This window comes from Rhea americana, unplaced genomic scaffold (assembly GCF_003343005.1).
Source record: "Rhea americana isolate MKP2758 unplaced genomic scaffold, rheAme1 scaffold_17, whole genome shotgun sequence".
NCBI lineage: Eukaryota > Metazoa > Chordata > Aves > Rheiformes > Rheidae > Rhea > Rhea americana.
The window spans coordinates 2,672,580-2,699,944 of NW_028185816.1; the positions used below are offsets into that span (position 1 = coordinate 2,672,580).

Genomic DNA, 27,365 nt, shown 5'->3' on the forward strand with positions numbered 1-27,365 from the left:
GCAGCGCGGGAGGGGGCGGCGGCGCCCGTCAGGCACCAGGTTGCCGCTCCAGACTGGCAGTGGCACCCAAGGGGAGACGAGCTCGGCCGCGAGTCTCAGCGGAGACCAGAAACTGAGCAAAAACAACCTCGATGCAGATGCATCAGTAAGCATTCTGTGCAGAGAAAGTTCTGAAACACACCGTCGGGCAGGGAAGCACACACTCTCGCATTATCATCCCCACAACCGTGATTTTTAAGATATTCAGCTAGTAATAGTATACAACCTTTGTTAGGCATTCTAACAAAGTCTATGCTTGACRTTCTCCAGGACCTACACTAATTAAGCTCTGCCGTAACATTTCTACTGTAAAGATAATTACCTATCAATTAAGCATCAATATGCATAACTTTTTTTGTATTTAGCTAGACTCCAAAGGAGTCACATACTATTGAATATGACAGCGAATAACAGATTGAGCACAGCTCAAATTAGAAAAAGACGTTCATCCTACCTTTTCACACTTAAAATGTTTTTATTATCTACTCTATGGTTTATGAATATTAAAGAGATCCTTAAAAGTCTGGTAAGCTGTTTTGATACATAAGTTGAAATAGTATTTTTATTTTTTTTAATTGCATTTCAATACTTGCTACATAAAGATGCACACCATTTAATTCATTAAAAAATTCACTTCAGCTATCACAACATTGAAAGAAATCTGAATGCTTAAGATTAAGTGTTTAATCTCAAGAGTCTTGGGCACATTATTGCTAAAACAATCACTTGAAAAAAAAATACCTTTAGGGAAAATGTGTTTTGCCTGATTTCATTATATTTGGCAAGTCAGTTTATTCACTAATTGCACAGAGTATGCATTTTTATAATGTTGTCTTAACAGTTCTTTCTCACTTCCCCTGCATACCCATTAAAGAATACGTAAAAGCTCCAATGCACATTAACATACGAACCCCACTCTCTATTTACTTTTCTTGTTTACTCTAGCAGTGCTTAGAAACAGCTTGTTCCTCGTTCATTTGCCCAAGACCTTCATGTGCCACCCCAGAGAACTGTGAAAACAACATTAGCTACAGGATTATAGGAGAGTATGAAGGTGTCCTGTACCTGGGGATGAGAGCCATCAAATCCTTCCTGATAAATGACCTTCTGAATGGACTGAAGCAGTCTTGCATAACCACAGTTCATATTACTGTTGGTAAGAAGAAAAAGTTTAATAACACGTTTTAACATTCTCCTGTATGTCTCTAATAGCTGTATTAAAAACAAACAAATTAAACAGATGCAGCTTTCTATCCAAATGTGTCATGTTGAAGAAAGTTTCATAGAAGGGGAGAAGAAAAAACTTGTTGAACAAAGTAGGTATTAAAAGCAGCTGTGACTGTGATCATGTTAACTAGTTCAATGCCCAGACATTTTGTGAAAGGTAAAATCTCTAGAGATTAAGATAACTTAATTATGTCAGGCTTCATTACCTCTAGAAAAGTAATGATTTACTGTAGCATTTTAAAGATGAAACAACGAGACCGTATTAATCATCTATAATTGACACAGTTACCTGTTATTCCAAGTACACCTAGCCAACGCCCTGGCGAACCCAGTTGATTTTCTATTATTTACAATTTGCCTACATACAACTGCTACAGTAAGGGAGTACACAATCAAGACCAGCCAACTTTTCCACTTAAGATTAAAAAAATCATTTAGCATAGTTTGCTTTATTTTGTTAGTATTTTTTTTCTTATCATAACAGAGCTTAAAATACATTCTAGTACACTACCATTCGATTTTGTATCTATACACTGTAGGTATTCATGCTGTTTTATTTGCATGACAGCAGAATTGTGAGGTATAGCTAATTTTTATAAATTATCCAGACAATATCTAGTGAAATTTTTTAAAAAGTACATTGGTACCTAAAAAAGCATGTAGACAGATTTAAAATCAAAGAAAAATCCAGCAGACCCTCTCCTTGAAGTCTTAGAATGTAATCAAGACCTTAGAATGTAATTCTTGCACTTCTAGTGCACTTTAGATACCCATCCCCGCCACATTCTCCACTCAACAGGACAACGTACACAAAAACAGAAATCCCCAATCTTTAAGCCAGCTGTCTACTTTCAAAAGAGAGACATACTAGTTTCTTAAATCCCATAAAGCGCACTGGCTTGTGGATCTTGACATGATGCAAGCTTCTTACAGCAGCCAAGAGTTTAGGAAGCCCTTCTATATATCCTAGCTTCAGCATTTTCTTCTGGCCTCACTAATTACCATCAGTGTTGTGGATTCATATGTGTCTTGGAAAATATGACAGATTCTTTTGAAGATTTTACCTCTAAAATTATTCTTAATTGCTGCAGTCACATCAGTTGTCTGATAACATTAATGAGACTATTCCCACACTTTAGCACAAAGCCAAAAATGTTATTTGAATGTATTTTACTATTGCACACCTGAATAAATCCGATTAAACTTGCTTCATAATTTTGTACAGGAGAGAAGACAATTTTTCTGGGAAGCATTTAAGAGTTACAAATGTCTGTCTTTTACATCATTGCTTTAACTCAGAATTCTACATTCTGTAAGGAAAACAGTATCAACTCCTCCCCAAAAGTTGTATTTAAGTCAACAATGTCTATAACAAAATCAAAATAGTTATATATTCATAATAATTTCAAGATTTGAAACGTTCTATGTCGTAAAACATTAACAGATGAAATGTTCTCACATATAAATAGATGGAAGAGCTCAGAATGAAACTCCATCTTTTGTTTAATTTTCAACCCTTAGAAGGTTACTGGTTAAACTAAGGTACCTTAATACTTTAATACTACCTATGAAATTCACAGATGCAAACAACTGGCAATATATAACTCAACGTGATACATGATGTGCAAATCTTGCCCTGCTATACAAAAAAAGAGCATCGCAAACAGAAAGGAAATAGTTGTTTTAAACATTACACCTGTACTATCTTGAGTTGTTCATACAGCGAAGCAGGGGGAAAAGAGGACTTCATGCTAGCCAAAATTTCTCACCCATCTATGTGACTGACCTTACATACTGGCAACACACCCAACCCTTGATGCTCAGCAGCACTTGGAAATAACCAGAAACATTCGTGTACCTTTTTGGATATTTCTTTATCTTTTTGAAAAAGCTACAGACTACTACTCACCAACATTAGGAAGGCATTTGCAACTTGTAGCCACATCTAGGAACACAGTATGCAAAATAATACAAGATAATTGTGGCTTTTGTCATCGTAATGTTGTGGCTTTTGTCACTGCAATGTAGATTTTCAATTTTGTGTAGGAACATGAAGAATTATAGTCGTAATTCATAATGTAACTGGAAGGGAACAGTCTCTGTTTTCAAGAACGGATCTATCCACTTATTTTGCTCATAAGTATTACAGTGCTATCCACAGCGAAGTCAGAGAATACATTTCAACCATGGCACTTGCTAACACCTGGTTTGTTACTAAATTGCTTTTAAAAATGGATAAAATAAAATATTTAAACTTCTATCAGAATTAAAGAGTGCCAAAATTCAGAAGAGAACATTTTTTTAATTAACCTATCAGAAAACGATTTGAAGTAATGGAAGAGTTCAAGAAAAAACTTCAATGTAATGCTTACRGATTGATTTTGAATGTAATAAAAGGTACTGTACGGCTTCTGGCTAAAATACTAAGGGTTTCCTTGAATTTGAACCATGCTGTGTAAATAAAGACATGAAAAATATTGCCGAAACTCTGTTTCTAAAAACAAGCTGTATTACTCTTCTGGCAACATTTGTCATAATATTTAAGGAAGGAAACAATGTATTTTTGATTTTCTAATTTCTAGTCCTTTTTTTTGTCTTTGCTATTGAACACTAATTCTGATAATGAGTTTAAACAATTCCTTCTTTACCTTTTTTTTTTGTTTAGTAATTTAGTAACGGATAGAGCAGGAGGTATCCTGGTTACAACAGAGCCTCTGACTTCCCTATTGATAGTCTCTAAGCATTTAACAAAGGTTAGGTTATCAAGGATATGACAAATAGCCTTATTATGTATAAGGAGACTCCATTAGGAAAGACAGTTAAAACTGTTTTATCTAGATTTATCTGTAAATCTAGATACTACATAAATTTACTCTGTTTTCAAAATAGAATTGGCAATTAGTAACTACAACGGAACATCTACAATAGAAGTATGGTAGAGGGGCAGAAAGCAGCTCTCTTCTGTGATGCACACAGTTATCACAGCGGATGTTTTTGCCTTCCTGTTAAGTACCAGTTTTACAAATGCAACCAAAAAGGGCACCAGAATATCCTAGCAACTGAAAACAGTTGCTGTCAGATCCACAGCCCAGTTAGCTTGTTCCCAGCATTAGGGTAGGACACAACTGCCCTTCTCTAATACAAAAATCAGTGAGGCAAGAAAGAGATGGTTGATGCCTTCTTCTGGTATGAAACACTCATTCACATTTACTACTTCTTTCAGGAAAACAGACTTCTCAATCTGTTTGTAATTAAAGTTTACCATAGGGAAATGAACTTCCACCCATCTTGAATGATTATCCAAAAGGGACCCTGTAATCTAATCTAGCCACTAGGTACCTGCACTACAGAAAGGAGAGCAGATAAAAAGCTCCTTGTCTACCTCCTCTAAAGAAAACATATACACACAGTACCACCACACTGGAAAGAAAGAAAAAAAGAACTACTCCAAAATTTAAGGTGAACAAATGATGACTAAGACCTCCAAATCTGGTCTTTCTGTAATTGCAAAGCAAAAGGCCAGTCAATAACCTAGTTCTGTCTAATCAGTCAACTAAAGAACTTCGTCTTTTTGCAAGTCTATAAGGAAGCTAAATGCTGGGGTAGATGGAAAGAGAGAGAAATATTATATATGTGTGTATACACACACACACACGTGATTTCTAAAAAGGGCCATGAGTTTCCGGCCCAAATAAAGCCTCTTCATCTTGGATCCTGCAAGGACAGCACTTCAATTATCATGCAACAGATGTGAGCTACAGAGACAGTTACTTCACTGAAGAACAAGCTAAATAAAATAGGTTTGTTAATGTGATGGTAGAGAATTAGAAACACCCAGATGACTTGGTCCTTTTCACAAATACATGGCTTCTATGCCACAAAACATTACTATAAAGGACCTTGCTCTGAAAACAATGCTATATGTTATTAATAAGTGTCACAAAAGAAAAGAAAAGAAAGAAAAAGGAAGGCTTGTCAGCAAGGTGAATCCTAGATGCATCTAATCAGTTACAGGGTAGAGGTACCTTCTTTGAGGAACATTCACAACAGCTAAAGGTAGTTGGCCTGTATCATGGAAACAGAAGAGATAACAAAAGGCAACCTTTCTTCACAAGTACTAGCTTAGCTAAAGCAGAACTTATAGCTTATGACCTCAGTGTAGAATGTGTATGTGGGGTTAGGTACACTTTCCAGGATGACTACGTAATTCAGATGTCCGCGCAATAGCTATAGTTACAGGATTATAACGATTTGTATCAGCTTGAACTTACAACATGTGCTCTGTTACCTTACAAATATGTAGAACAGATCATTTTAGCTAAAATAATGAGCAAGTATTTTGAGAAAAGGGGAAAGTGTTCATCTCTCTCTCTCTCCTTTTTTTTTTTTCTCTTCTCCTAATTCTGCATTTTTTGCCATATGTTGCTTGCGTCATCCAGCAGCAACAATACCATTTAGGCATGGGAAATCACATACTAGGTAAACCCATCAGTATCCACTTCCTCCTATACTTCTCTATTAGTAACAAATGCAACACATTCTTTGATTTAAAAACAGATCAGTGGTTTCAGTCTGCACTTCTACATGATTTAAGAGAAAATTTAACTCAGAAATGTCTTTACTGATACATATCTTACAAAGCATATCCTTTAGAAAGTCATAAATCTTTCAAAAGACATCCTATAATACATAACCTGTTATTTATGTAAATTGTTTCAATAAAGAACTATCATCTTTCTTAAAAATGCATCCTTATTTTGAAAATGCTTTGTATAATGTCAGCTATCAGTCACTGGATTTTATCATGCTTCTTTCTGACACATTAAAGATATAATTTCTACTACCAGAAATTATTTTTCTTTTAACAGAGATTTATAGATCATAACACCTTTTCTGTCAACCTTTTTGATAAACAAATTGAATTTTTTTAAAAAATGGTATTTCAGAGGTCTTTCGATCTCAGGCCATATTTGTAACATTTTTCTAAGTTCATTGATTCAATTGATACTTTTTTGAGGTACTGACAGCCTAAAAGATCGCAGAAGTTTCAAAATGCTCAATAGGTAATAAGCACTACAGTACCTGATAGTTCATCTAAGACCATAGTCAGAGAACCTTATATTTAAGAAATGTATCTCCTCAGTTGACAGACGGTAACTAGCCACATCCATGTTCCTAGTCACTGGAAGACAGAGTAAAAGAAGTTAGCTCAAACTCTCTTCAGTGAGACCTTCAGGCAACCAAAAATTAGGTCTAATGCAAACTGCTGACTTCTACTAGCCAGGGTAATTATGACTATAATATTACTTTCTTTTAAATCCTTGCTTAGTTAATGAGAACAGGACATTTCACCAGCCTATGATATACTGAAGTTAGCTTTAGAAGCCGGAAACATTGCACTCATTTCCCTGACAGTAATGAAACAAAATAACATCCTTTCCCTCTCCCCTTTAAAATTTTCTTAAATGAAACAACCCAGACAGGATGGTGAGGTTTATACAGTTCAGATCCCCTTGCCATAGCTCCTCAAAAAAGGAATGCTTCCTTCAGAGTTTCACATTTGTAAAAATACTGTACAAGCTTGTTGAGTTTCTATAAAAACATTTTGAGAGCAGTGAAATAATTGGTAACGTTCCTACTTAGTTTAGGATTTAATACACTATGACTAATGTGTATTAAAGAATCACAGAAGATAGGGATGAAAGGAACCTCAAGAGGTCAGCTAGTCTATCTTTTTGCCCCAAGGCAAGATGAACTATATCTAAACCATCTCTGACAGATATTTACCTAACTTGTCCTTAGAGATCTTCACTGACAGAGATTCTACAATACTTCCAACCTGTGTCTGCAAGGCAACTTCTTCTAGTGCTTATCATTAGAAAAATAGCTCCTTACGTCCAGCCTACATTTCCACTGCTACAGTTTACTGTAACCTATTCCTGCTTGTCCTACCTTCAGTAGACAACAGAAATATTACCCTTTGTATGTCAGTCTTTAACCTACTTGAAGGCTTAATCAAGATTCCACTCAGCTTTGTCTAAACAACTCCCATTCTTGCCTCACAGGCCATATATCCTAGTCCTAAACCGATAGGCATATTCACAACCTCCAACCGATGCAGAGTTTTCTTGAAGGATGGTACCTAAACCTGGACAGCTTTATTATGGTTGAGCAAAACAGAAGTACTTTAAATATCTTCCACATGAAATTTCAGTTCCTCTCCTCTGTGTATTTTAAATTACACTTTTTGGTAGCACAAATCACCCAACACTGCTAATATATTTTATGTTCAAGACATTTTATAACCCTTGCATCTTTTCCTAGAGAACTGCTATATCATTTCATTTCTTCAATTAACTGTTCTTACTAGTATGGTATTCTGCATGCCTTTCCTGAATTGCATATAATTTATTTCAGACCACCGACCTAAATCTTTTTGAATTCTAATTCTATCTTCTAAATGTATGCAATTATTCCTTCTACTCTTTGCCAAATCTGACGTGCTTCACAACTGCAATAAAGATATCAATTGCTCAGGACATTTATCGAGCTGCTGATTAGTACCAGACCCAATATCGGGATAAAACCTGATATTTCATTCAGTTTCAACTGTGACTCAGTGACAGCTTATTTAGAAGATAAGGATTTAACAATCAACTTGGACCTGACAAAAACAAAACTGTCAAACCAGCCTATATTCTTTCCTTTGACATGATAGCAGATTTTATCAATGCAGAGTATCCCCAGTTTTGTTTAAAAGTCTTCTGACTCTATCTCAGCTGAATACTCACAAGCAAACAAAGAAAACATTGCATTGGGTGAAACTCTCCTAGAAGCTTAAAAATAAATTATATATTTTTTTCCAATATTTCTCGGAGCACTAATATTATTCCATAAATGCCTTCTCCCTCACTTCTCCTCAAAGACAGGCAGTGTTTTGGCCTTTTTGACCGTGTGGAACTTCTTTGACAATTCTTCATGTTTTACAGGATGAACTTCTTTTTGAAATTTGAAAATATTTATGCATTTTCTAACCTGTTCCTTCCTTCTGTTCCTTCCGTGGTATTTCCATTTCCTGACACTAACTATGCTATGTACACCACTAATTTGGGGAGAAACAGGATTGGGAGAAGGAATTTTTGAGTCTGAAGAATTCCAGTTACACAACATCGACGAATAGAAGTTAAAATTCTAATTCACATTGTGTTTTTNNAAGTGACATGTTGTATTAACTGGATGCTTAAATCTTCCATTTCTGTATAGAGAAAGAAGTTGTATTTCAGAGGTGGTAACTCTGGAGAATTCTTCCCATTTCACCTTAACCTTGATCTAGTGCAACTTTTTCACCACAGGGAATCCAAATATAGTGGCATTTGTGGTCAGCGTATGGGAAAACAATAATCAAAGTTACAAGACAAATGATACAACTCAAATGAAAGGTGTAAACACCTCCTCATACCTCCCCATTGATCTCTGTCTGATACTTTACTATTCCCAATGTGTTCTTTATTCTTCCTTGCCCTTATTGACATTGCATTGTGGGACAAAAAAATGCTGCTTAAAAAGGTGGTTGTTTGCTGCCTTGGTACTCCTGAAACTCATTTTTATTTGATAATCTTCCTCACCCTATCAGTTTGCGCTCTGCTGAGAAATCACTCACTGCAGCAGTCCTACACAGTAACTACTAATATTGCTAGAGTTCTCATGACTTTATTAGAAATTATTTACAACAGAAATCCGTGCACCAAAATATGACCAACGCCAGCAAAAAATAGCATCGAAGTCAAACAAATAATTAAATAAGCTATTTTGCATGAGACAGAGTATTTTTGAAAAAAGTACATATTCACAAGATTGTAAAGTATTCAGAAAAAGAAACCTAATCTTATGGTCACAGGTTACCAAGTGCATTAACTAAATCTAATCTTTCAGTTAGATGCTAACTAAAAATAAGAATAAAATTCATATGATAAGAATTATGAACTTTTATCAGGATGACATGCAAGGTAAACACTAGAGATAAGCAAAGCTTATAACACCAAATGCATTAAAGTCCCTTTCCTATACTATACATAGATTAAAAACACACAAACTCCTAAGCTCAGTGCAGTTAGATTTCCCAAGCAATTTTATTCATGCTATTCCTTATAACCAGTCATTAAGAGAAGAATGCTGTGCTTCCACTCCTTTAAATAAACAAACTTTGTTTTTAAAAAATTTGCTACATGGCTACAAGGCCAAATCAAGCATAAACTTAAAAACAACAAAACAATCTACAAAATTTTGAAACATGAATACGGCTTAAGAGTTATCTACAAACAACTTTTAATCATCAAAGACATCATTTGAGGTTATTGCAGATTTTCCATCTAGAAAGAAAGAAAGGAAATTTTAGAGAAAATACATATTGGTTGTTCTTCGTACCATTCTACTATTGCCTTTAGTGATTGCAATTTTATGAATTTTTTTATAATAACAGAATTTGAAGATTGAAATTTTCTGTTTACCTACACACTAATCCAACAGCAGAACAGGTTCTTCCTATTCCTCTTTTTTGCTAGGTATCCTTCTGTTCAAACTCTTACTTCTCGTAAAACCAAATCCTATTAGTGGATTTGTTAGTGTTTAGTTTGTAACTCAACTCCCATCACCTCTTTGCCCAAATACCACAACAACAATAAACTTCCCATTATTAAAAATCTCAGTCTCACAGTTTAAAACCTTTTCCTGTAAACACCTTAAAATATTTTGATCTTCATTTTAAGAGCTGCTATTCAAAAAAAATCAGGTGTGTGGTTATATTTAAGTCTCCAAAAGTTGTTATTTATTAGGCTTATTTGTTTCTAGGGTCTGTTCAGTTATTCACAGGTAAACTGAAACATTTACTTGCATCTATTTTTGCTCAAAATAAAACAATCTTTTTTGTCAAATCTTGAATGGAAGAATCTCTGTGTATTGCTCACCCCTCCTCTAAGTAAAACATATGAATATTTCTCAGCCGTACTGTTAGTGGAATTAAGCCTGAAGTCATCTCAGACATTCTAGCTAGCTGGTTAATTGTAGAGAGAAGGCAGAAGTGGAGTTAATTTGCTTGATAGCAATATAAGCACTTGCTACCTGCCAGTCAAATATTCCTGTATGTATCTCCTGTGGCCTTGCTACCAAAATAAATAAATATACATATATAAAAAACATAYATGTAAAGTTGGTTCCAATATTGACTATAGAAAAGAGATTTTATATTTGATTTTTTTTCTCCTGAAAGCATATAAATTGCTTTTTTTATAACATAGCAAGAATATGCCTTACTGAATTAGAACCAGGGATATCTGATTGTGTAATGCTGAAAACAAAATAAAAAGGAGACTTGGCTTTTTGCTTGTCTACACTTCTAAGAAAGGTGCTTCATACTGTGCTTCTTTTATGAATCAGTCTTTTCTACTAGAAGGTACTGTAATTAAATTACAAAAAAAAGCATTCTATGCTACTTCTTGGTGTTGATCCTACACATTAGGATCTACAAAACCTAGATATTACATAAATAACACAACTGTGCTGAACAAAGAGATTGCTAGCCTGTATCTGACATTTGACTTTACTTGAAATGTCTCCAAGAAAGATACAACGGACATGTGTGCCACAGGCTGATATAAGCCTTCACTGCTGTCACTCATTTTCTTGTGGTCTTCCTTAATTCATTACTGATAGACATGAACTATAATGAGTTATTCGTTCACAGAAGAGTTTATGACTTTCTCTATAATTAGGGTTGTTGTGTAAGACACGTCAGTACTGAGTTTTCACAGTATTTTTTTATTTTCCTTAGGTGAAGCTGCAAGATGTTAGAAGTCATATAATTAACATGATACAGCACCCTAAGCTATTTAAGTCAAGTCTAGCCTATCTTCKTGACCCTAAAAAAGTGCATGGATACCTTCATATGCCACATGACCCATTTCTGAAAACTGAAAAGGCAAGGAGCTCAGGGAATAGTTCACAGAAAAACAGTAATATTTTTTCCTTATCCCACCACTCAGCCTTCAATTGGGCTGGACTGAGTACTCAGCTGGGTCTCAGGCTGGCACAGCAACGTCTGCCTCAGTTGTCACTGCTCACCTGCCTCCTCCCCAGCTGAGGAGCCAGTGTACTGAGCAGCCTCCGTGCCACGGTGGTGCTGCAGCCAGTCAGGGGATGCAGCATCCACAGGGCTACAATTACAAAGGTTTTTCACCTAAATGAAAAAATATTGTTTACTACTAATATGCACACAAAATCCAAACACACAGCAGAAGCACATGTGATTACAACTTACCACATTTTTATTGTAGGCTGTAAAGATAATTCTTCAGGAAGGAAAAAACTGTGACATTTTATGGACTGAAGCAGTTCTGAAGACATTGTTTTAGAAACATCATAATAATGGCCAAACCTTGCAGATGTTGCTGGGCTGACCTGTGGAAACAGTAATAATAATTACAATAACCTATTAAATGATTATATCATAAGAAGAAAATTAACTAGCAACACACCTAACAAATCTCTGGATTTTTATATTCAGCATAAGTATAAGCTTCAAGTAGAGTAAGAATATAAAATTTGTTACTATGAAGTTCTGGCTCTGCATTTAACATTCTAAATTGTGGGTTTTTTTTCCACATGGAATTCAACTCTGGCTGCTCCAGGTTGCACCATCAAGACAGATACTTAAAATATTGTTTTTCTGCACATACTCTAGGCATACAAATTCAATTTCAGACAGAAAGATACATGATCTGTGCAGATTATGAATATCTGTCTTACATATCAGACTTTTCAGTATCTTTAAAGGATATATCAGGAGCTGCTGAGACATTTTTTAGTTAGCTTTTGAAAATGTTTCACATGTTTATTTACGATCAGTAATAAGAAATAGCATTGTACCTTCATATGTCTAATTTTAATAGAAAATAGAAAAAAAATGATAGAAACTACTCTTAACTTCTTAGATTTCTAAAAACTATCAGGTTGCGCACTACAAGCACATTGCACACAATAATTATGCTTTACTGTAATAAAGATGCTTATTATAACAAAGATCTCTCTTCATTTATCAACCTCTTTTGTTCATCCCTAAACAAAATATGTCATAGAGCTGACCAATTACCAAAGCAAATATTTCCCCTTAAAACCCCCTCTTTGGAAAAATATGCATTTGGTAAAGCGGTTTGTGTATAAAAAGAGTTAAACATTTTCTTCAGAGCTACCATCCTTCTGAATTTACCTTCCTTCACACCCAAAAATACAACCTTAGCACTATCATCAACAAATTCACTTCTCTTCTGTCCCAACAACAAGTTCCCAGCTCAAAAGACTTTCAAAAGTGGTTTGTAGGCCATCAGTAAAAAGCCTACTAGCTCTGTGCTTAATGGCCTCGCTGTAAAATGGAACCTTGCTAGATGAGATCCAGGACTTCTCCCTTCCTCTTGTGGATTCTTTGTAATTTTTTCTCTCTGGGAACATGATAAATCCACAGTAAGATTACTAGCTATCAGCAAAATGACCACGATTCATCTCTATCCAGCCCTCAAATCAAACAATTAGGCTCCTAAAGATGGCAACAGAACAAATGCCTACTTGAACGGTTTACTCCTTAAACTGAGGGTCAGTTTCTAAAACCACCCCTGTGCACCTTCAACAAAATATGCACGCACACGCACACTCCCTCACACCTACTTGCGTATACATCAATTACTTTTTATTTTAAAAAAAGAGAAGCGTATGATACAAAACAACTCTAATCTTACCAGTAGCTAAGAATGAAAATGCAGTGATCAAAGAATACTGCTAAGCAACACTTTATTCAATTTTGAAATCACATCACTGTCTACAATGAACGGAAAAATATGATTGAAAAACCAGTGATGCTCTGATTCTTAGCTAAAACGAAGTGGTATTTTGTTTATACTTAAATAGAATTACTCCTGAAAAATGATCAGAATTGCCCCAGTATTTTCAGAAGTTTTTCAGTAGCTTCTAGAACAACTTAAAACACTTTATTAAAGGGATTTTTCTTTTAAACAGGTCCATACATAAATTTTAGCAGCCACCTGAAAATTGAGTGTGGTCATGTGTGTATGCAGCGAAAAAATCTTTAGAGCCATTTCTGTTCCTATTCTGCATTTGCTATTCTTCCTGTAAGCAGGAATGACAATAGTTACAGTGAATTATTACAATAATGAGATCTTAGTAATAATTATTGTGTGTTGGCGAGGAAATTATTTAGTTCCCACTCCAATTATTACATGAAGCTTGTGGTTTTCATAAAACTAGTTCTTGTTAATAAAATAAGCACTACTACCATAAAAAGAAAGAATGTAGACATGCTAAACATAACATGAATTTTTAGTTAGCTTTTGAAAAGCAATTATGCTATGTATTGCCACAATCTTATTTCAGCTTACCAAGAATATATTAAGCTGTTAAAATTAATGAAAACATTATGATTTAGAGTAAATATTTTGAAATTATTTGATTAGTGGATGTCAGGCCTGGCCAGTTATCAGAGAATAGAAAAAAATCTTTGCTGCAAAATCAGAAAATTAGGCAAACTAAAAGCAAACTTCTGGTTATTTTTAACACAAATCAAATTTTAATTAAAAAGAAGCAAAACTGCTTACATATTTCAAGTCAAAAGAAGTAGATCCTTTTTATTATAAAAAAGGAAAAAGCATTCTCGAAATCTGCGCTTCTGTTTATCAGGAATTGCATTTTACATAAGGAAGTACAACAAAACATAACAACCTATCAAACTAAATGCTAAGTATTTTTTATGGAAAATGTAACTTTATTTAGAATAAGGATTCTGAAAGCAATTTAAACAGGGGCTGTTCTTTGGCCTATAATCTATTCTTTATCCGGATTATAGATCAGAATGTTTTTACTGCAATCTCTGCCAGAGCTCATCTTTTTATTGTGTACTTCCAAGCCCCCTTAATGTTTTAGAAAGGCCTTGACTAACTGAACTTTGATCTGATGTCTTCATTGAGAAAAGCTCCAGGTTGCCCATTTCAGATGCAAATCCTTACTGAGGCCCAATAGAGTTTAGTAAAGACAGGAAAAAAGAAGAAACAAGAAGTTTCCAGGATCCTCTTTGAGAATCCTGAGGCACATTGGTGTCCTTAATCCACCCTGCTGCATGGATTAAGGTAGGTGATAACCTCTCGAGTCAAAAGAATAAGCACAGTGCCTACAAACTGGGTGGAGACTAAGATTTGGCTATAATAAAACACCACGCAATAAAAGCTTGGTCTATGTCAGAAACCTATGAATAGGCCTCAATGTACTGGATTCCCAGGCTTACTGATGAAGCTTGCAAAAAGCCTACCTGAATCAAGTAAGCATGAATAATCTGCCTTAGCAGAATGACCATAGAGAGTGTGAAAGAGAGACTTTCCATTCCTCTTAAGTTTGATCTGATAAATTTATCGGTGGATTGCAGGCTCAAGTCTGCTCTTTCTTGGATTCCTAGTTTGCACATGGAGAAATACACTAAATTGTCAGTGAGCAGAGCATGCTTTTATGCTACCGTCTGCTGCTAATGTTTCTAATTGCAATACTAATGTGCTAGAAATCTCAGATTTAGGATGAATCAAGGCAGAAAATTGATTTCATGCTGTGACAGTTTATATATTGCCCTAAGAACATAAGCAGTTCATTCAAAAAAAAGGGGGTGTGTGTGGAAATCACTGTCTTGCATTGCAAAAGAGCCTATCCATATACTCAAAAGTTTAAATGAAATAAACCTCTGCTAGAGTTAAAGGTAACACAATGGCAAAGGCACACTAAGCGTTACTCCAACAGATTTCTTATACATCACCTGTCTTTTTGTGATATATAAGGTTACCTGACAGATTTCTTACACATCACCTGTCTTTTTCTTACATATAAGGTATACGCACGTCTGTGAAGATAAACTGTGATAGTCATGAAGAGTACTAATATAGATATAATGCATAATAACAAAAAACTAGCTATCCAGCAGTTTATGAGAGATCTAACGAAAGAAGTGAATACTCTTAACAGTTAATGAAAATGACTTTAATTATTTACAAATAAGAACTAAATTAGGTAGCAAAAAATATTGTCAAGACAACTTTTTCTCAGCATTCCTTGCTCCATATAAAGCCAGATATTGGATAGAAAGGTTTTCTGCTACGTGTTTAGTGTTTTAATTAAAAAGTAAAGCTATTTTCTCCCTTTCATATTTGAAGCTATTTGACAGTAGTTTCTAAAAACTTACTAGTGTATCAGTTCAATGAGTTTGGAAAAGATGCTTTGAATACTTAATTTTACAGAACGATCTGCCAAAATAAAATTCAAAAAACAGATTATAACTGGAGTTACTAATTAGAAGATATTACTAAGAGTATTAAGAATCCAGGGTGCTGTAAGCCTACATCAAATATTATTCTTGATGGAGCATATTATTCAAGCAAATTAATCCAGCTTGCATCAAAATTTCTGATAGTTGTTTCCAAAATATTTAAAAATACCAATTTCAAAAATATTTTTCACTAGCCACAATATTCTGAAGAATTTTCACAATAGTTTAACAATTAGAATTCTATTTGCGAACTTTACTGTTTTCTTTGAAAGTTAGCATACACATAAAAATACTGTCAAGAACTATCAAGATACATCAAGATACACTGTCAAGATATCAAGAATTAAGAGTGATCAAAATCTGAATCAGAAAGCTGCAGTAGTAACAAGGAAAATGTCCCACAAAACACTGATCATTTTGTTCTATATTGCACAATCTAATACTAATAATCAAGGACAAGTCCATTATATATTGTAGAGAAACATTATGCTACTGGACAAAGTAATAGAGGATGAGTGCACACCTATCTGGATTATTGATATGTTTTTCTATTTTGTTAGAACATCAGAACAGTGTTTATTAGAGTACTGACATGCAATTGTTTCTATATCAAATTACTAGGAATTCTGCTAAGATTCTTAAAAAAAAAACAATTTATTTTGGGGATGGTTCAGAGTGGCACAGCAAGCTCCACAATAATAAAATTGATGAGATTATATGATTACCCTGGAGGCTGTTTGATTTGGCATGTCACCATATATAAGTCTCTTCTGACACAACTATATAGCCATGTCCGTGCAATTTCACAGAAAACCAAACATGCCAAGCCTCATAAGATCATTTTGTCACATTCCAATTATGTTTTTTAAGAATATGACTGAACTTACCAGGCAGTTACAACTACATCTAAACCTGAATTTATAAAAGATTTAGGCTAAAATGTATAGCTGTAACAAGTTTTTTGTTCTGGATGGTAAAAAATATGTTGCAATTTTATTAAAGCTTGATTGTATCACTAGATTAAATAGGAAAGTAACCCACCTAGGGAGATATATTACTCACAAAACACTAACAGCTGTAAACTCTGAAAGACTGACCACTGGGCTTGTTTCTTGTAGTCTCCCTTCACAGTGATTAGTTTCTAGTGACAGTGAAGCTGATATAATCTCAAGTGCTTACTTTAGTTGTTACGCACATGGATAAGCAAGTCAACAGCTCGCTTCAATACAGTACTTTCACTAGAGAGATCTCAAAAGTAGTGTCAGTTAAACCTGCATATCACATGTACAGCTAAATTTGGATGCAGTTTGTAAATGACATTTTTTTTTWWAAAAAAAATCTGTCGGAAATCAATAACGTTCATTGAAAAATTCTTTGGAAGATTAACTTCTTTTTACTTTTAAATTATTACTGTCTGTGTTAAGTTTTACATTTCTCGTAAACTGCTATCTCTCTGTATCTCTACTAAACAAGAAGTATATTGGTATATGACAATTTACCCTCCGGAGGCAATGCTGTCACACAGTCTATTAGCAGTTCTATTATCTAGATTTTGTTGAAATACCCTTGCTTCACAAATTCATTTTGTCTGCAAGAGAAAATAATGAAATACTGAAGTTTTACCTCCATTTTTGGTAAATTTTGGTAGCGCCAGGCTATTTTCATAGAATTCTGAAAATCTTCAGACTTAACAGGTGTTGCTTCTTCTCCCAATTCGTTTCTGTACTCATCATCAAGCAAAGGGGCTGGAAGCTCCTACAGATGGAAAGGAAAAAATTGACATCTATCTACAGTAGAAATGGCAATTAAGATTTTTATTCAAAGAAAATCTGCAAGCTAATAGAATTATTTTAATATTGTAAAACTGCAACAATACTTTAATAAATTAACAGTGATATGAAAGATTGAATCTCACTGATAGTGAAAAATACTACCTAATTATTATTACAGGAAAAATGGACCGTACAATAAGAGAATATAACACCATATAGTCTACTTTACACAAACATCTTGAGCAGCAGCATCCATATTAGTTCTCTTTAAATTTTTTTTAATAAGGTGAGCCCCTAAACAATTTCTGAGAACAGCTAAGTGCTCTGCATAATGAACTTAAGACCATTTGATAATAAGCTTATTTTTCCTTGTTAGTTTTGTAAATCTTTCAGAAGGAATCAACAGACAACAGTCTACAGATACAGGCCAAAAATGAGTATTACAGAATGGTCTGAATCTCTTATTCTGCTATTAGGCATGGTATCTACTAACAAAATGAAGATATAGATATTTAATATTTTAATTGATATAAGTTTCTAATATAATTAATTCTAGCTTTAAAAATACGGCATTCCACAGAGGTAGATTTGTAGCTTTGAGTTAGACTTGAATTAGGAACAATGTTTTATTACTAACTTTCTGCTTTCCACTTTTGTTGCGCTGTTGGAAAAGCAAACAGCACTGGCTAGACTGCAAATACAGCACTCATTCTTCACGCACTGTGCTGCTACACCTACTGGAGGAAKGAAATGCTGCCAACTTTTCTGATCTGTCTTTATCAACCGTCTGCGTAAGCTGGAGGGCGCAGGATCTCTGTGCGGGCCTCCTCTTTATCTGCTTGAAGTAGATCAAAACTTACCTCAAAAACTAAGTTTTGATTAAGGAAGGACTATTTAGAGAGAACTGTAATGAGGACTCAAAAATGTTACAGTCAGCCACTAACTTTTTTACAAGATACTAAGTGAGAAGATACAAAAGAAACAAAACTGCTAGATGAAGAATCTCAAACCAAGTATGGGATGCATATGAACACTCTGAACATTGGTTGAATTGATACTGAGCATAAAAATCTAAATGACTTTCAGGCCTTTATATAGGCAGAAACGGTTAAAAAAAAAAAAAAGCAGATACACACGGAAAAAACACAACAGAAGTTTAAACTACTCCATTTTGGCTTTAGTATTATGCTAATTCTGTTTAAAAGAATACAGGAGAGAAATTTGAAGACTAAAGCATCACTATAAAATGTGTGATTGGAACAAAATATTGGCTGTACATAGTAATATATGTATTCCTATTAACAACATGCATTATTTTTGTTTCTTCAGTCTAAATGTAATAMCTACAATTGCAGAAAAAATGAGAATAGTTGTTTTTAATTTCAGGACAGTTGTTTTTTTCTTTCTGTCAATAGCTGGTCATTGATGATGAAAGCTACAAAAACTTGTGTGTGATTAATTCCATAAAGTTGAAGAAATAAAACTATTTATCTATATGTTTCAGCAGCTAAGCAGAAGATGCAAATATCTGCTCTGAGGGAATAATCTTTGTTTATTTACTTCCTTTCTAGCAAATGAACTGTAAAAGCTCTGTAGAGGCTCATGTTTTCCTATTCAAATGTAATTTTTTAATTTTTAATTAAAGAAAACAAAGAATGTGATAATTTAAATTATCTACCTTCTCATTTGAAAATATCTCCTTAAAGAAAGAGTTGTAAATTAAAAAAAAAAAAAAAAAAGTTGTTTCTTAATTAACTACCCTGTATTCCCAAGTATCTTGTGTAACACTTATCAGCACAGTACTGGAAAAGAATGAACTAAATATTAAATTTGTTATCAGTATATTAAATGTCCAATTAACAACAAAGAAATGCAAAATTTAGGATTACGTCAAATCTATTTCCTGAACTGTATGCTCATACTATCCTCTGTTTGCACGGTATTGTGCTACCTTTTTAAATACACATTTTTTTTTATCCAAACTCGTATGTAGTACAGCATTTGCAATATGTTCTTCAAATATGAGATTTTCGTTTTACCATTACAATGATCTAAAACACATGCATTCAGGTATTTTGTATATATCATATACTTGATTATCAAATCAGTATACACTAAAATGGTGAAAGAAATTCTCTTTAAAAAAGATACATTTCTTAATACCAAATTATTATTGCATATTTTTCAGTAAAACACACTCAACAAGCAACTGCTCCCTTTAGGCCAATGCAAAGCTTTTGTAAAACAATGGAAAATGAAGATGATACTGCAGGAATTTGTCTCTTTATTGTTTTTACTTTTGTTTTTTTCTAAAAGTACTCCTCTACTTAGTAAAACTTTTCATAAGGATGGTTATATACAGTGTTAATATTAAGTTTCAAATGTCTCATTGCTTGCTGAAAAGATGTATGCAACAAAGTCATACTCCTATGGTACTAAAATTATAGCTTTATGGGTGAAAAATACAAATAGATTACTATTTTATTTAGTATTTAAAGCTTACATTAAATTTACAGATATGTAGCAGATAGATAATTTCAGCAAAATACAAATTCTCTTCTGTCAAAGCTTCCTTATATCTACTTAGAAAGAAAGCATGGAAACTTTCAAACCAAAAATGAGGATTTCTAACAGATAGGAAAAAATGAAAACAAGAAACTGTAACGAAAAGTTGTGAGATAGTATAAACACAAAAATGAGCTGACAACTATGCCAGTGCATTTCACATGCATGCAGACATAAATTATTTGCACTTACTTTATGTAGTTTATATAAAAGATTTTCAGAAAAATTGGCAAGATGCTATTTTGAATTTCTAACTTTATAATTTAGATATCCACAAAAAAGAGTTAATCTTATTTTTCAAGATGTTACCTTGAAAAAAAATTACTGAACAGTTGATACTAGTATGCATATTTATTCTCCTAATAAAGATATTTACAGATTTAAGCTGGCTAAGAAAAAAAAAGGTCTTTTTCCTCTGAAGAATAGACACATCATGAGTTTAAAATACTGCTCAAGTACAAYGATATTAAATTTTTTTGTTTACTTCTGTTTAAAAAAAGCGAATTCTGTAAAAGAACAATTCTGTAGCCCAAGATAAATTTTCCAGATGTCTCTTCCTCTCATTCATCAAGATCATCCACCTGTCAGGTACCCGCTGCAACTTTTTGCAGAGGTGGGAAACCCCTGTTTATCTGAACGTAGGCAAGCAGCTGTCAAGATAAGCAGTCTAGAAAAGATCATCATTAGTGCAAATCCTGCCTAAGGATTCCTCAAACTCCTTGAGCTTGACATTTTCTCAGATACTACCAACGAAGCAACCAGATGCACACCTACGCTACTGGTCAACTATCACATCATCTATAAAGCTGAAAACCCAGGAAACGGCCTATCTTACAATTTGCCTTTATTATAACTAAAGAGAAAGCACCAATATTTTATTAAAGCCATTTAACATTTTTCTCCTCTAAAATCCCTGCTAATATTTATGAGTTACACTATTGATTCAACTGTATTGTATTGTATAGTAATTGACAAAGCCAATTTTGTGACAGGGCACTTAGCTATATAGTTTTGCATCCATATAATCACATCTAATTATTGTTTAACGTTTTTACACAGAGACTATGTTTTATGCTAGACTAGAACAGAGGTCAATAGAGAAGAGAGTAGAGAGGTTCTCTAAATATTACCAAGAAATGGAAGCTACCTCAATATTTTCACGTAACACTGGAAAAAGTTCCTGCCCTGCAGACCAAAAAGGAACAAAGCCTTCTTACAGAGCTCTGTATTGATTGAATGAGAGGTGTTACAAATAGTAGCTGTTGACATATGAGAAGCTCAGTTCAAAATAATCAGGTGCAGACAGTGCATGCATCAGTGCAATGCAATTAACCACTGCGGTATGCTTTAAATGAGTTAAGAATCATACTAGTTTCCAACATAGTAAATCAACAGATCAAGGAGTAATGGTTTTACCTGAAGCCAATAAGGATCTTGGCTGCCAGAGGTGAAAGCCTAGTGAGGCATCCATCTGTAATATCCTTTTGCCGATGTAGTTTTATTTTAACTTCTGACATAATGAAAGGATTTTATTCTGATACAATAAAAGCTTCTACTATGAGAAAATGATAGTTTAAAAATGGCTATGTTCACATAAAGCAATATAAGAAAACCCTTGACTCAGTACAATAGCAGTTAGCATATCTATCAGCTTAGTCTGTTTTATTCTGTCTTGTCCTTTTCTGTCTTATAGAACTAGGAGCACATGAAGAACAACCTCAGATCAAGAACAACTCCTATTTCCCCAGTTGCTTTTTCAAAGTGTGTATATCCAGTAACTACTATTCTTATTTGAAAAATACATGTCCTGCCTATGTCAGAACACAGACGTACTATGTTCTGACCAGTGAGTTTTTGTCTCTATGCAGGAAGTACATTCACATGATATGCTAAGACTTGAAACATCGCTGTGGCTATTTGGTCTTACAATCATCTAATCTTTCAACCCAAACACTTTGCTCTAAATCAAAAATAACCCGAATCATATTCTTGCATGAGGCACTTACGAACTTTGTTGTCTCCTGGTAAGCTTCTTACAGAAGCCCGCTGCAATCTGAAAACGGGGGTCTGACTTTGGGGCTGACTGGTAACTTGAAGGCCAATTGCCTGAGCTCTACTGGGTATCTTAACTGTTGCTTAAATACATTCCAAGATGTTGCACTTCAGTACGAAAATCCTATTCATTTCCTGTGTTATCTGCAACACGAACACATTTTAAATAAAGTTCCATGACAGAACTTACAAAGATCGTCTCCCTCCAGATTTGCATCCTAACTTTCCTTTAACACTACTATCTCTTGTTTTTTATATATATACATATATATATATATATATATGTATATACACACACACACACACACATATATCTTGTTATGCCCTTGTTTCTCTTTCATTTACAATAAATCATTTGAAAGAGAGACAAAACACAACGCCACTGTTTGAAGGCATGCATATGCTGATCCGAAGCCAATGTGCATGCATTCATTGGCCAGGTAAAAGACTAAACAGAATACAAATATGACTGCTAATATAGTTTTTGCTTAGGATGCACTAATTCATGGATCTCACAGCCAATAATTTTCAAAAATCTTTTAAGAACTGAATCCTTGTAACCACATTTGGCAAAGGGAAAGAATGTAAAATTGGTTAATGTGCTTGAGACTGGGGAGAATTATAGAGAGCACAGTTATATAAACCAACTTTATGGGTAAATAAATATCTGTCAAGTTCACAACTCCTCCTCCAGAAGAAACAAACTGCTTTTGAAAATTGTCTTCATATTTTCTTGAATGAAAAATCATCGAAATTGAAATGATCCCAACACTTCTCTTTTTATCTTTATGGTAACTAAAACTGGAATAAAATGCGTTCTCCTTCTCTGTCACCATATAAATGAAATGTTATTCTTTGTTCCAAGGGAACAGCTCTTTCCAAAACTGACTATGTCCAAGTGATACAAAGTCCTTAAGTGAGAACAAGCTTCCAGTTGTTATCACATAAGTAGGCTCTCAAAGTTCAAAGGTAGCTGATTAGAGGAATAATTCATAACTCTTCAGTGTCATGAAAGGTTTTGCTACCATCCAAGAAAAACAGAGCATTCATCACTTCTTACACTGGCTTTAAAAAGAGAAGAAAAAATAAAAGAGTTATGGAAAGACAGAAGCAACCCAGTGGTCAAACTAGTCACAGAACACAGGGTTCCTCTGTCATAGTTCTACAAAAAATGAACTGAAAACTACGCAGCAGGACAGAGAGGAAGGGTTTCTATAAACTTCTGTACTTCAAGATGGCCAAGCCTGGGCTTTTCCTCAAAATATCTGTGTGGATGAAAAATCTAAGAGCAGGGCTCCACCATAACACCTCTTCTCCCAAAGTCATTATAAATCAATGAACAAAAACATTAGTTTCCAGCAGTCTTATTAAGTCACTATTTGAGACCTGTATTGTTTTGGTATAGGTTAAAAGCACTTAAAATTCTGCTAGAAATATCAAAACCCTTTTCGTTGCTTATTAAAAAAAAAATGATTCAGGATTCTGAGCCTATTTAGAATTAAATAAATACATTTATATTCTTAGAATCAAAATCACAACTTGAGAAGAATACAAGATTATTAAAATGCCTGAAAGTTGCTTCAAAAATTTCCTCCAGAATTTGAAAATTATTATACATTCCAAAGTGTTTGTTATTAAAATAAAAGACTCTAAGAAAAAGAGAGTTGATTTATCAGCCCATAGCATCTATAACTTATTTCTGCTTAAAAATATCTCAGCTCCCATACGATACAGCTTTGAAAAGCTTTGGGACTGACAATTTTGTGGCATCAGTGTCTCAAGTCCTGAAATCTGTTACATTCTCCCAGGCTAAAAAAAGACAAATCTTTCATAAAATATATAGAAAAACAAAGCACATAGCAGCGCATTAGTTATAAATAATAAAAAAGAAATATACAGCATTTCTTGAGGTCAAGTAAAATACAAGTCTTTGCTATGTAGCATGAAAATACAAAAAGGCAGACAAGTGCTAAAGTTAAAGTGCAGGTTTTTTGTAGTGCTTATCTGTATGTAGAGTGAGATGTAATAGGAAGAGGAAAAAGAGAGAAAGAAGTGTGCTGCTTTGTTTTAAAAAGAAAAATAAGTTTGGAAAAATATCTGGTTTTCTAAAGCACTAACACTAAATTCACAGTGTAATTAAAATCATTTCGTTTCCCACAATCCAAACTTATGAGGGTTTTATCGGGCCCATGAAACAATTTACAGTATTAACAAATCTTTTATCCTTGTAATGAAAATATGTACAACTCATATCTGCTAGCAACCCAGGCCTTTACATGTTTGCTGCTGCATTACTTTGCTCGCCTTGTTTTGGCAGATGCGCTAAGCAAAATCAGATTCTAACCGTTTGACCTCTCTCACTTCTTATATTCTCTAGAGGATAATAAAATCCCAAATACAATCCCAGAGCAGTTAATGAAGCTTAACCTCACACCCTCTTAATTACCAATGCATTACACCAGCTATAGGAATCATACTCCTCTCCAAGCTATTTTACAATGCTAAAGAAGTACTACTGTGCTATTATTTAGCAACATAATCCAAGCTGTATATGAAATCTCTCTTATACGAATTCCTTTGATCCTTACAGGTTTTGATAACTGTATAATTAATAGTACTTAAGAATTCTAAACTATCTTTTTATGTATCAATAAATATTTTGTTCAAACAATTTCATGCAAGTATTTTGCAAGCAGTATTTTCACAGGTATGATTAAAGAAGCACAGAGAATAATATTAATGGGAGTACAATTCATTATTTTAATAAATTGTATAAATTTATAAACTATAAATAGTTTAACCTCACAGAAATTTAAGTCCTTTCTTCATTATGTTAATTTTTAGTATTTAAAGGTCACCAGATGGTAAGTCAGGAAGGGTAAATATTTTCTTTTCAATAATGTATTATATAAATGTCAGTTTAAAGGACCCTATTCCCAAAAGGGGATACGACTCTATTTTGATCGTAAACACTCATGAAGACAAGACTGAAGAACACAAATGACTGCATATAGATTTTTTTTTTTTTCCCTTAGTGGCCATTGTACAACAGTTTCTTTCTATCTCCAGGTAAGATTTTTAGTTCAACCCAGATTTTTCTTTGATATTCAAAGCACTGAATGGATGTCAATCCAAGATAAATGCAAACTGTACCAGGAAATAAGCAGAATTCCTGTTTTATGAAATGAAGAAAGGTTAATTGAATTATTCTAGGTAGCTACATCTTTTTTTCTTTTTTTTTAATGGAAAAACATATTCTGTACTTGACATACATACAAGTAAACCCTGTGGTCAAATCGTATTTGTTGTAATTTCCTCCCATCATGACTTTTTTTAACATTGAAAACTAAGAATGTATAGGAGAAGATTAGGTAACGTCTTTTTTTATTTCATTATTTTCTGAATTGGCTCATGAATTCTTAGGTAAGTAAAAAATAAATGCAACAAAAAGGAGAATAACATGCTGACCTAGGTAATGTGAAGGACCTAGATAAAAATGCTGAGAGCGTCCTTGTCTGAAATTCTGTAAACTCTGCCACGGTGTATAATGTACTACCTAAACAGATTTAAATAACATCAAAAAGAGGTTATTCCTGAACACATTTAGAGATGAGTATTGAAAGCAATGGGTCACTAATTGAACGAAACAATTTTGCCAAGTTACAAAGTACACTTGTTAAATGGTTGTTTCTGAACACAGAAGCCTAAACATATTTTGTCTGTCTACTTCAACAAATGACTGCTTTAATTTTTATAATACATTTAATAGGCTATGTAAGATCTCTGTTTAAAAACAAACATTTATCATGTCATAACTAAGATCATGAAAAAAATCCTAATAAACAAACAGCCAGCGATTAGTAGATAGGAAACCTAAGATTTGAGCTAGACAATTTTCCATTACCTCTGGAAGATCTTTCTATTAATTTGGTTGGAACACCTGACGAAGACCAAGCTTTACACTTCAGAGATGGATACTGTTTAAAACGTTTTGATTCTTTTTAAGCAGAAGTATTTATTCTGGCATAAATACTCCTCTGCACCCATACAACTACCGTGTCAAGCTTGTGGCAATTTTGAAAATCCTGTAACACAGAACATATTACAATTAATGTAATTACATACATCAACTGATGTAATTAATATATTCAAATTTAATATATAAAAATGTGAAATAGATATTCCACCTATCCAATACATAAACAAGAAAATGAAAGAGGTGTAAGAACTATAATAAAGAAATTAAATTTTGCCAAGGAACTCTTCAAACTGAGACAGCTGGAGGGGTCAGACTCTCCAAAGTTTGAAAGCTCTATTTGAAGGAAACACACGATGAGAACTTTAGTACTTCTTCAGTCCTAAGCTTTATGCCAAAAGGTTATCTTTACTTCAGAGAGAGCGATAGAAAGATGGGAGAAAAGTTCACTAATGTTGCACCTGTATGGATTTCAGCAGCATTCAACTGCAGCACCGTGCACAAACAAGTGGCTCACCACAAGAGACTCATGTATTTTGTAAATACAACCAGAAAAAAAAGGACAATAGAAACACAGTCGTGCTTACTTATATATTTTTGCCTTTCAGATTGTTATGCTTTTATCTTCTTTACATACATCTAAAAATATCAGATAATGACCATGTAACACCCCTTAATTTTATAGATCCCTACTTTCACAACAGCAGATTGTGAAGAGAAAGGGAAGAAGTTAGAATAGCACTCTTGCAAAACACAAGCTTGGAAAGCCCTGGTCACCATTTCAATTGTTATTTCCACGTTTGCTGTTCTTCATTTGATCAAACAATGGTTTAGAGTCATTATCTATGAGGAAAAACTGCAAGCACAATGGTACAATGTTCTTTGTTGTAATTAAAAAAATTCATAATACAAAAAAGCCCATAATAATAAGTTTCGCTTTGAAGAGGTTGTCCACATATTAAATATAACAATTAAGCTCAGAAACTGTATCTTTTTTTCAAATACCCTAGCAATAGCAAGTACATTTAGCTATCTTCTTTTCAGGTTCATCTTCTAAGAGAAACAAAGTATCAATGTGCACTTCCTGTTCTTCAAGTCAGCTCAGCACACCCACCTTGYTTGAGATGGAATTTTTAAAATCTTTTCCAAACAAGCACAATGGTGCTAAATGTACAAGGTAAATTTAACAGTAATCCTTAAAGGGAGATGAAGGATGTGAATGGGGGTTAAACTTTAGTGAATGCATTTCTGTTCAAGAAAGTCCTCTACAGCAGAGATAGGAAAAGCACCCCCACTGTAAGCGGCAGGTTCAGAGACTATGTCATAGACTACGTCTCTCTCTCTCCTTTTTTTTTTTTTTTTTTTTTTTTTT

The 27,365-nt window shown here is 33.9% G+C and overlaps 1 protein-coding gene across 2 annotated transcripts in view; it reads right to left on the reverse strand.

Annotated features, from left to right (window-relative positions):
• The window catches only part of ELP4 (elongator acetyltransferase complex subunit 4), a 153,388-nt gene that overhangs the window by 103,706 nt on the left and 22,317 nt on the right, over nt 1-27,365 (reverse strand). For both annotated transcript variants that reach the window (XM_085300868.1, XM_085300866.1), the window contains exons 4-6: nt 17,252-17,383; nt 11,579-11,718; nt 1,105-1,189 (exon numbers count right to left, since the gene is read on the reverse strand). In XM_085300868.1, coding sequence (XP_085156994.1) covers nt 1,105-1,189; nt 11,579-11,718; nt 17,252-17,383 — 357 coding nt within the window. The remainder of the gene's footprint in view (nt 1-1,104; nt 1,190-11,578; nt 11,719-17,251; nt 17,384-27,365) is intronic.